The 11,546-nt window shown below is 40.8% G+C and overlaps 2 protein-coding genes across 6 annotated transcripts in view; both read left to right on the top strand.

Annotated features, from left to right (window-relative positions):
• Nucleotides 1-236: 236 nt before the first annotated feature.
• aktip (akt interacting protein) lies at nt 237-9,296 on the top strand. Its single transcript, XM_030048197.1, has 10 exons — nt 237-394; nt 1,109-1,230; nt 3,105-3,316; nt 3,604-3,668; nt 4,025-4,125; nt 4,594-4,682; nt 6,763-6,861; nt 7,174-7,281; nt 7,450-7,510; nt 7,717-9,296. Exons 2-10 carry the CDS (start codon nt 1,183-1,185, stop codon nt 7,822-7,824), a joined length of 891 nt encoding a protein of 296 aa, XP_029904057.1. The 5' UTR covers nt 237-394; nt 1,109-1,182; the 3' UTR covers nt 7,825-9,296.
• Nucleotides 9,297-10,434: 1,138 nt separating this feature from the next.
• The window catches only part of chd9 (chromodomain helicase DNA binding protein 9), a 111,191-nt gene continuing 110,079 nt past the window's right edge, over nt 10,435-11,546 (top strand). For 4 of the 5 annotated variants that reach the window (XM_030044764.1, XM_030044755.1, XM_030044747.1 and 1 more), the window contains exon 1: nt 10,435-10,553. The gene's annotated coding sequence lies outside the window, so the exon portion shown is untranslated. Of the gene's footprint in view, nt 10,554-10,732; nt 11,396-11,546 lie in introns of those variants that run through there. The other variant, XM_030044738.1, reaches the window with a different exon arrangement.

Genomic DNA, 11,546 nt, shown 5'->3' with positions numbered 1-11,546 from the left:
GAGTATTTGAATGTGTTAATAGCCAGAGAGTTTAGCTGCTCCACAAAATATAGAAATGCACAGCCTACCCTCTGATTGACTACTCTCTCTATCTGCATTAAAGTCCACGACCTAAGTCAAATTTCCCTTAAACGTGACTGAATATCAGCAAATCAACTACCAGGACCTTTCCCAGTAAGCCAATGAGAATTCGAACTCGTCGCTAAGAACCGCCCCTCATCAGGTTAGATTGAGTTCCGGTGTCTCTGTCTGTCAAACTGTTTAGCTAACGTTAGCCAGCTAGCCGAATGATAGCAAAAGAGGTGGCAAGCAGCTGAAGTTGGTGCGAAAATCTCGCTGGGAAGCCGGGTAACAACTCCACTACAGGGTTTTTTTTAGGTCTCTTGCAAATAAGGTGAGTTAGCACTACCTAACTAAGCGAGTCAACGTTTATATGCTAACGTGAAAGGAAAAAAACAACTTGTTAGCAAAGCAAAAGACAGCTGGGTAGGCTAATGTAACATTAAGCGTTAGATAACGTTAAATTAGTCACGAAAGCAGTGGAGACAGCTTGAGTGTGAACACTAACCTCAACTCTCCTTGTTCCCCAACAAATTATTCAGCTACATTTCCAGCTGTCAGCTGAAATTTTGATCAGCTAGGTCAAGCTAGCAACCTCATAACATTGTTTGCCAACCTAGCTTGTTATTGCAGACTGAGGCTAATTGCACGGTGTTAGTTCAGTATCCAGCCAAGAATTCCATGTTTAAAATGTCCAGTTATGTTGATAATGTTTGACAGATGCCTAGTTAACACACTAGGACAATATACATTGCAGAATTGACAATAATGAACATCGCTACCTACATGTATCTGCTACCAGTTAGCATAAAGCTGACTAACCCAAACATTCCTTATTGAATGAAGGCGCTGTCTGCAATAATACACGTTTTGAAAGTAGTTATACATTCATTTACGGTGATTTAGCTGATAATTTAGGAAAACTAATATGATCAGGTAACGTTAGAGTGATGTTTTGTGTGTGCGTGTAATGTGCTTAAATCCCTAGTGTCTTGACCTCAGCTAATCAGTAATCATTTGTTTCTTCATGTCTTCCCTCTGTCATCAGCGGATGGCACCGGCAGTACTTGTCGTGGGACCTACATAAAAAGAGGGACACACGTTTTTGAACCCCTATGAGTTATGAACCTGAACCCCTTCTGGAGCATGTCTGCCAGTACAAGTCGAAAGGTAAAGTTCTGCACTGGGCTCTTGTGTTGGCTGTAGCACAACTGGGTAAATGATTGTGCACTTGATTCCTCTCTATGAAAGACAATGTGGCGTCAGACTGCCTTGTGAAACCTGCAAGGTGGATTTTGCCTTAATCATTGGCAGTTAGTCTTGCATACCCCCATACAACTGGACCTTTAAGACCTCTATATCTTAAGGGTCTAGTGCTGATAGTACTTATACTTGGCATATAAACGTCACTTATTTTTGATAAAAAGTTAAATTTTAATTCTGCCTTTTTTCTCCTGGCACTTCAATAAACCCAGGGATTGGTTGCAAGCAGCATGAATCAGTTTTTAAAAGATGACCTGGCGTTGACATCTGTATTGTTTGGTGTGTCATTTCTTTGCCAAATTTATCAGTAGACACTATGCATGCTAGATCTTAAGGATTGTATTTGTGGACAAGCAATTGAATATAAAACTGCTGGATTTTTGTTGTGGAATTTGATGACATTCTCGCCAAGAGCAAGAGAGGATATTGACAGGAACTTTTTTTAAAAAAAAATGTGCTGTGTCTTTACTCAGCAGTCTTTTTTTTTTTTTTTTTAACATCGTACACACAAAGATCATTTCGTTTGAAAATGCTGGCTAATTTTAATTTAGTGTTTTTGCAACTGCCTCTGTGACTTTTTTTTTGGAGCACCTCCAGCCTCTGTTTGTTTGAACAACAGAACAGAGGTCTACAATACTGTACCTCTCCCCCATCTTGGTTTTCCTTGAAATCCTGATTCAGAATTGTCTAATCTTCCAAGATGAAGGTGAGGTTTTCTATTGCTTTTTGGCATTTACATATAAGAGTATCCCTACAGTTGATGACTAATACCTTGAGTGACAGTCTTACATGTTTTAATTTTCGCAGTGAAGAGCAAGAGCTTTTTATTTATTTATTTATTTATTTTTTAGAGCAGTAGAACAGTACATTGCCCAGCCTTATTTCCACTTGAGCAGTTTAAATGTTAGTGAAATACTTTACCCAATGGAAAATTTTGAACCTTTTTTGTCAGAGAAGTAAAGTTTAAATATCTACATGACTACAAAGGTGACATTTTGCTGTGTGAAAAGGACATTTTTTGAGTGGAGTTCACTTGGCTGCCATACCGTAATAAACAAAAGTCTATCCATTGTTGTGCTAGTATTACTTTGTGACTGTTTCTGTCCTATTGGCTATCACTGTCCTGAATTTCCACCGGCAAAGAGGAAGGGTGGTGCTAAATTTTTCACATACTGGTGCAGCCAGGGGGGAAAACAAACACCATACCTTGAGCAAGGGTGTCAATTGATTATTCCCAGCCTGCTCACAGTAACATTCCAAAAACATTCTGTCAAGCCTCAGTTCCATAAATGTGCAGACTACAGTAGATCTGCTGCATTAGCACACTATTCAACCATGGCATTCCTGTCATAGTTGCATTAGTCATCAGCAACATGCTTTGTGGCTTCCTGAGCGTTCGTGGAATACTTGCTGCTATGTGCTGGCCCATACTCCTCTGCTGGTGCTCTGCAAAGTCACAAAGGTAGGAATCGTAGCATGATACTAGTGTCTGGGCCCCGTCCTTGAAGGAGCTTTGGAAAAAAAAGACAACAGATGAGCAGTGAAACCTGAGAGGTTGGTCACAGCATATGGTTAGTGCCCAGGGCTGCTGGTGTGCTGGCTAGTGTGCACAAGTGCTCACAAACAGTAGCCTGCTGTAATCAGTTTCTCAAGAGTTTTTTCCTGTCGTGTTTAAAACTTGGCAACTTGAATTTATAAAGATGGATGATAGACTCTTTCTCCTAAGAACTGACCAAATATGTCTTTTCAAAGATTCCAACAATCTTTTTCCTGCAAAACAGCCAAGGTCTGACGGCGAGGAACAGAGCGGGCAGGGGGAGCAGAGAGCCAGCCCAGCCCGGCCACCCTTTGGCAAAAAGCAGCTTCCTGCCATCCCTAAGAATGCAGCTCCCATTACCAAGCCTGCATCAATGGCCGCCTCGGCCCAAGCAGCCAATGGCACACACGCCTCTTATGGCCCCTTCTACCTGGAGTACTCCTTGCTGGCAGAGTTGTAAGTACTGGTCCAGGGGGAGAATTGCAGGTATACACTGACGTATAGAAAGTTTATTTGAGCATTTTTGTTTCCTTTAACTTTTGTTGTTGGGCAAAAAAAACAAACACAAAAATGTTATTGTTATTGTGAACCAAAACGCACAGCTAGCATGAACTCAGTCTCAAACAAACCATTTTATTGGTATGAATGTGCTGATGGAAATAGAACAGAATTAAATTCAATACATTTTTTTCTCTGTCTTGTGCATTGACCTAATTTTGCATCATGTGATCTGTGTCCCATAGCACACTAGTGATCAAGCAGAAACTCCCAGGAATTTATGTACAGCCATCTTACAAGTCTGCTCTAAGTAAGGACCCTCATGCACTTCATGTGGTATATGGGCTTTCATACACACCAAATGAACATATATAATTGGTTTTATTCCAAAAAGCTATGTGAGTTTCTTTAGCCAGTATCTCAAAATTTGGACGATTCTGTTCCATATAAACTTGATTCCTTTTTGAGCAAATGTCACCATAACATTCCTCATAAATCCTGTCATCCTTGTGCAAAGCGTGTCAGTATGGACTGCCAAACTCCCAACTGTCAGATACCACTGCAATAATGTGAAACAGACAAATTTATGCACATTTATTCTATTTTGCATGCCGTGATTCTGATTCATGACAGAAATAAAGATTCATAGTGTGTCTCTCTTTCCAGTGTGGTTTGGGGTCATATTCATCAGACATGGCTTGTACCAGGATGGAGTCTTCAAATTCACTGTGTATATTCCAGATAATTACCCCGATGGAGAGTGTCCTGTGAGTAGTATACCAAACTTAACAAGTCATTGCACTGCTTACATAAAATAAAGGAACCTGGCAGAGTTTATTTACTGTGGCAAAAAAAATTTAAAAATTGTGTACACCCAACCCTGTTGTATTTGTAATCTCTGCATTGTTCAGGGTTGATATTGTCATGGAAAACCTGAATAAAATGTTACTTTTCTCCAAATGTTAAATGTTGTGGATGTCTGTTCATAATCTTTGTTTTTTGTTTGTTTTGTTTTGTTTTTTTACATGGTTTAAAATTTTAAAATCAAACCAAGTACTTTAACTGGCTACATTTTTGATTAGATGCCAGTAATGGCAAAATCCAGCCCTGGGGCTCTGAAATAAAACTTATTCAGAACTCTATTACAAAAGCAACATTTGAACACTCGTTATGGAAACTGCAGTTTATCTTACAGAATGAAATTTCTCAACAAAATAAAATGGTCTTGCTTTCAGAGAGTGGTGTTTGATATCCCAGTCTTCCATCCCCTGGTGGATCCTGTGTCTGGAGAGCTTGATGTCAGAAGAGCTTTCACCAAGTGGAGGTCTGTTCTGTTTTTGTGCTTAAACCACTCAGTTTCCTGTTTTCTTCCTCAAGTTTTGTTTTGATAAAATATATTGCATATTACTTAGCATTCACACACCTCCTGTAGTAGATTACACACTGATTAGACCTAAATATGATATGCTGATATTTTCAGCAAGTCTTGCATAATTCATTTTGAATGTACGTTGGGTTAATCGCATGACCTAGTGTACAGCTGGTAACAAGCTACATTTGCTTGTTGACGTGTTTTCTGTCCCTAGACCAGAGTGAACTGGAAAAACAGGACAGTTTATCCCAAGAAGTGTACTGTGTGCAGCTGTCTTTTTTGCATTGTCACCGTCGTGTGTAGCTTGTGAAGGGCCAGCATTTATGGTTGTTTCTGAACTCAGTCTGCTCCTGCTCATCTTGGACTGTTTGCTCAGCTGGACACTGCCGTAGGCTCACTGCTCATCTGCTTCAGTCAGCTGGAGCCTTGCTCTGCTTAGCACATGAACAGGGAAGAGTCTCTGGTAATATTACACCAAAGCCATAGACAGTGTTTTAACAAACAGTGAAAACAAGGCACTACAAATTGTTAACAAAATGATGTCTTTTGGACCAGCCAGTGACGAGGTTTCATAGTTTCAAGTTTGTTATGCAACAGTGCATACTCTAACCATAAAATAACCATAATGTTTTACATTATGGTTATTTTGTTGTCTGCATTACAACATATTTGTCTGAGTCAGGACAGTTTTTTTTTTGTCACCTTAAATGCATTTTATAGGTTTATTTGAATTTGAATCTTTTCTTTTTGGCTCCATATTACTTATTTTTACAAATGATGCAGTCACCTTTTGGACCAATAAATGATAAAGCCAAGGGTTTAAGGGGTAAAACTGTTCACGAAACTCAAATGGTGTGTAATCCATAATTATGTAAAGTCCTGCACTGGTCTTTATTTTTGCTCTGCAATCACCCCATATCTCCCATGTCATTAGGACAGATTTTTTTTTCCTTCAGCTGAGCCCCCCTGCTAGATCATTCTGACACTCAAAAAGATGCCCATTAAAATGAGTGTTGGCCAGTTCAGTTTGAGTGAGATTCAAGTCATACTAGACAACAGACTGTATTTTTTAGTTGTGATGTATTACCATTCTGTGTTGACATTTCCATGCTCATTTTTTTTTTTTTAAATGAAACAGGTACTGTAATTGTGCAGGCATCATAGGCCTATCTTGGTAAAAAGCATGATAAATAAGTATAACAGATAATGGGGTAATCAAATGATATGCATTCACCTACATGATATTGTCAGTCACACTGGAGGAATATCATGGCATCATTTGTGTGATAGTTTATATTTTAACTGATCACAAAACTTGAGTTAAATTGCTAAATCTTCATCCACAATCTCACAGATGTGAACTGCAGGCTGGTCCTTGTTTATGAATAATGTTTGAGTTTTGCGTGTCACGTATCAGTGTGAATCTAACCTGATGCAGAGTTCTAGTACGATGCACGCTGATGGTCCTTGAGGCACATTTGTAGGGCAAGAGTAGCTGCATATATCGCTCAAATTTAAGGTCGTTTTAACTTGCTGAAAGTGATGTGCTCATTAAAGGTTTAATATTGATCTGTAATCGTAGTTGACCTGTAGCCAGTTACATGGCCTGCCCTTGAGCCAATCACTGTAATTTTGTAAATGCTGGAATGCAGTGATTAGATGTATAATTTGCCTTTTTTAGAGTTGTCAGAATCCCCTCAGTGGTGTCAGCATTTGTGTTCCCGAGGAAGAGGCAGAACACTCCATAGTCCTGCTTCCCCAGTTTCAGTGCAAGGGACAATGACAGTACCTAGCTGTGGTTGAAGGTTGCTTGCTCCCATTTTTTGCCATGAACTTTCCATAGAGATTTAGTGGTGCTCAAGGAAGAGGAGCCCACCTTTTGTTTTCTCACATCAAAACGACTCATTGCTGATGTTCTTCATGTGTCTTAGATATGCCATTGCAAGGGCAACTAAGGGGTCAATTTCTTTTTTAGGTACAGTTATTAGTGTTTACTTCATGCTGTCTTCCCCCTATGTTTTGTTTTTTGTAGACGGAATCACAACCACATCTGGCAGGTCTTGATGTATGCACGTACTATTTTCTACAAGATCAACACCATGGAACCACTCAACCCAGAGGCTGCTGTGCTGTGAGTTTCTGTAGTGTCTCTACTTAATGGTCTCATTCCAGCCACACACTTTAACAAAATATTTGATTTTAAAAAGCAAGTATGGTTCTTATTGGCATATGGTAGGGGAGAAATCCTTGGATGACACAGTAACGCCTGTACAAGCTACTTTATTTGAGCTTTATTAATAAATCTAGTACCTCTTAAATTTAATATGGTTTGGTGTTTTCTTGATCAGTATTCATACAGTATATATGTATATATATTTTTTTAATACACATGTAAAAAGGCTTCTTAAGTTTGTCTTTACGAAACTTCACTTTTTCCCCTCAGATATGAAAAGGATGTGCAGTTATTCAAAAGCAAGGTGGTGGACAGTGTGAAACTATGCAACAGTCATCTTTTTGACCAGCCCAAGATAGACGATCCCTACGCAATAAGGTTGGTGATCTGTCCGCATTCTTAACATGCCGATCCACCTCTACATCAAAACAAAACACACCCTTTGATGCTGGTGTGTGTGACATAATGGCCAAGGAAAAAGCAGTGTTAATGATTTTTCTCTCCCTTTCACGCAATCCCTGCCTGTCTCTCATCCATTCGTTGCAGCTTTTCTCCATGGAACCCAGCTGTTCATGATGAAGCAAAGGAGCGGATGTTTACGCATAAAGTACGTTTTCCAAAGCCACAGAAGTTAACTGTCTTAGAGTTGTGTGGTTGTATATGAGCAGCAGAGTATGTGGTCTAGCTCAGGCTCCTCTAGGCCTTATCTCCCAGGTTTGGTTAGGCCTGAGTGTAAGCCAGCAGCACTCTGACTGGCCAGGTTATGCGAGTTCTCTCTGTGACGTGACTGGTAATTTGCCTTTCTCACCCTAGAGACGGCCTGAGGATCACCACAAGGGAATGCAAGTGTCAGGACTGTCTTGGGTGAAGCCCGGATCAACACAGCCCTTCAGCAAAGACGACAGCCCTCCTCAGAGCTGAGCCTGCACTGGCACAGCGGCAGCCACTAGAGGGAGGCAGAGAGCAGGATGCCATGCCACAGACCTACCTCAGCTGTTCATGTGATTTGGATCCTTGAAACAGTTGAGCGGAAATCACATTAACTCTCCCTGTTATTGCTCAGCTTTAAAAGCTTTGTAGGCATCAGCTCAAACAGCTTTAGAATAAGGAAACAAAGTTTGTGTTGTATGTAAATTGACAATGACAACTGGATGTCTTAGCAACACCACGTAGGTTGTGATGCAATCAAAGACCTTTCTCATTTCGCTTTTCGGATCTGTGTACACGCTTTGGGCTAGGTGATAAGGTGACCTCCAAAAAGGGGCTGAAAAAGTATGAGCAAAGTATTTTGCATTCATACGGTAAGTACAGGCTTATATAATGTATACAGCTTGTTGAATCTGGCTCAGGACAGTTTATTTTTTGGGACTTGGAATGTTACGAGTCACATTTTTGTGGATGGACTCAACCTAGACACCCCCTGCCCCTAGGTAATATGAAATTGGGTTGACACATGTTTTTTATTTTACTCATTTCTCATTGGACAATAATTAGGTTTTATTGTTTTGTTTTATTTACTGTGTAAACTGTCTTAAATAGTTGATAATATATAAATATATATCAAGCAGAGCAGGCAAGTATGGTTTTAATTTAGATGCTAAATTAAGTAATCCTGTATTTTGTTATCTTGATTTTAAATTGTGTTGAATGTTTTCTGTACCCTTAATGGTTATTAAAGGTTTGATGTGTAAATAATGGATGCTGTGCAAAGGGTTGACTTCAAGAGACACATTGGCTGCTATGTTTGGATTGTCTAAAGAAATTACTTCTGTCGCTGCAACTTTGACATGAACTCCCTTAAGGACCTCTAAGTCAAAGAAATTGCAGAGAATGGAAAAATGCGTTTTGATGAGTTCAAGGTCTTGTATAGTTGCAGAGTAGCTCAACGTGGACTGAAACATTGTTCAGTCAATATACACGAGTACACGAGTTCCATAGTTTCAGACCAATATAAATTTTTACATTTGACCATGTGAAGAACAATCTTTATAGAGTGCCTGGTTTGATAGTCACATTGCCCAGCCAGCTTTCGACATGCGTTGCATCGAATACCAACCAAAATCTTCAAATCTATTCAAGAAACTAAAGGTTTGCAGAAAGGAATGAAACCTTGAAACAGGAACACTACCAAGAGGAAAGGACTGTTTTGAATTATTAAAGTACAGCTGCTGTGGTGCTGAAACCTGTATGGGCTACTTATAGCTGCTGTAAAAAGAAGTAAACAGCAATTCTTTGTACTTCACACACTGTCATTTGGACTGTTGGCATCAGCAAACGTGTGTTGACCTCATATTTGTTCGGTATGGAACGATTCATTCATTCTCCATTACAGAACTATATAGATTAAGTGAGAATTTAAGGCTTTTCTCTGAAATCAAATAAAATTTTGGAAACTTATACTTTGTGTTTTTGTCTTTTTTATGTTTGTTTGTTTAGAGGGGTGGGGGCGGTGTAAGATGTTCACTCATCATAAATGGTTGTGTTGACTTGTAAAGTCTGGTAACTAAATTTGCACGCTATTCCTATATAGTTATCCCCTGTGATTTAGTTTTTACATTGTACATATTTTACCGTGCCATGATAGGAAAGATAGTAATGCACCTATCAAATGTCAATAATGTGTATATTTCAAGACTTAAGATCTTTGCACACACAAAAATATATGTGCGGAGAATTTATAACAAAACATTAACTGTAGAAACATGCTGTACAAATAGCAAACGTTTCTTATTGGAATAATGTGATACAAAACAATACCATGAAGTGTGTCAAGGTCACTACTGAGTGTCACAAACAAAAACAACAAGCAGCTATAGGAATATCACAGTTATATAGTCACATAAGCTCTGTGGTTATGCCGTAAGAAAATAGAAGCGTTGTACAAGGTCGTCAACCTTGTACAACCTCACTGTTGAGTGCCTGTGCCCCTCATGGAGTCAGGGTGTCTCCCGCAAAATCAGAAACAATTTAATTTCATTTGATTGATGAGGAAATGTTACAGGGTAGAGATTGTATGAGGTCGATTACAGCAAAAGTCTGAGAACCTCCTCTACAGGAGACTGAAAATAAGAAGTAGGGTACATTAACACACTGCTGAGAACCACACAAGCCGGAGGGGTCAGAGAGGTTTTAGTGATTTGAGGTTGGCGCGACACTGTTGGCAGTCAACCACCAGAGGTCGCCATACACCCACAGTGGAGGGCAGCTCTCCCGTTCCTGTCAACTTTGCACAGAGGAGAGACTCCGGCCTGTGTGTGTAAAAGTAAAGCCTCGCCGGATTGGCTCTGGCTTGTACGCGGCCATCTTGTGCACACTGTCAACATAGGAACTTTTCATATTGATCCGTGGTTTAATCTCTCTCTCTGCTGGGTTGGCTGGGGACGGCACCGTGCCCCAGACGAAATCAACGATGGGATTCATTTTAAATTCGTTGCAGGAAGGCGAAATTATGTCAAATTGCGGGTGGTCCAATCAGAGAGGAAATAACTAATATGCAAATGTGGTGTTATCGTCGTCACGTCAGCAGCAGCGGTAGAGCGACCGTGCCGTGGTCGCCAGCAGGAGTACAACTAACAACACATCCCACAACTTCGCCGATAACACTCTCCCGTAATTGACGATTTGAAGCCGCAATTCGGGGTTCATTTCAGGTAAGAAACAACACTTCTTTCGGGGATTTCTTTCGGGGGGTGTTTTGGACTCGACGGATTCCGTTTCATTCAGGGCAGCAGCTGTCAAATAACTGACAGTCAGTTACTGAGACTCGGCTCAGCTGTCTGATGACACACCGCCTCGCTCAGTGTGAAGCTTCCCGATAGACACAAGACTGCTGTCTGGATTAAACTTGTCTGAATTCAGCCACCTCGCAATGTGAGGCTGACGAGGAGACGCGTTTATCGGCGTAGTTTGGCGCAGTTTTGCCGGTTCAGTGAGCGTGTGTGTGGGTCAAAAAGTAGTAGGTTACACCGCGGTAGCTCGTTATGGTGGTCCTGAACTGACAGCGACTAGCCGGGCTCACTCAGCATCGCCTCCATAGACTTGAATTGGACGGGGGTGGTGATTATAACATGATTTATATAACTCTTATGAACGAAACTCGGTGGGGAAAAATAACTAGGTTTATCATGAATGACTGAGGACTCCTCCATACACCTCCGACCTCCGCCCTCCCTCTCTCCCTCCTCCTCCTCCTCTTCCTCAGAGAGGAGGCAAGGAAGCGTCACGACAGTTTTTTTGAATCTTGTGTGGCTCCGAAAGTGGTGGTTTGGAATGGAACACGTGTGATTGACTAGTCCCCACAATGCGGGGCTAAACTGGAGACAAATGAACCACGTGTATTGTATTGCTGAGTATTGTTTCCACTTGGCTGGTATTTTTTTGCTCAAGGGAGCGCAACACATTGCCGCCTTGCTGGCACAAGCAACGCGAGGGTTACTGGTAGTAGGATCAGAAGCCATTGCTGTGGAGATGAAGAGGATGCTGCTGACTTGAGGTGAGAGACCGGTGACAAGTACTGCCAGAATAAAAAAAAAAAAAAGACGTCCAGTCAAAACCTTGAAAATAAACGTGCAATAGACGAACGCGTGGTAACCCCCCCCCCCCCCCCCCCCCCCCCAAAATAAATAAATAAATAACAGTATAAA

This window comes from Myripristis murdjan, chromosome 3, assembly GCF_902150065.1.
Source record: "Myripristis murdjan chromosome 3, fMyrMur1.1, whole genome shotgun sequence".
Classification (NCBI taxonomy): Eukaryota; Metazoa; Chordata; class Actinopteri; order Holocentriformes; family Holocentridae; genus Myripristis; species Myripristis murdjan.
The sequence above is the reverse complement of the archived record's forward strand: the minus strand, read 5'-3'. Positions and strand labels throughout refer to the sequence as shown.

Bases quoted from the DNA above. Each gene is read 5' to 3' on its own strand.
- aktip (XM_030048197.1), top strand. From the start codon at position 1,183: ATGAACCTGAACCCCTTCTGGAGCATGTCTGCCAGTACAAGTCGAAAG. The intron at 4,683-6,762 runs GTCTGTTCTGTT...TGTTTTTTGTAG, and splicing joins AGAGCTTTCACCAAGTGGAG to ACGGAATCACAACCACATCT. The intron at 7,511-7,716 runs GTACGTTTTCCA...TTCTCACCCTAG, and splicing joins AGCGGATGTTTACGCATAAA to AGACGGCCTGAGGATCACCA.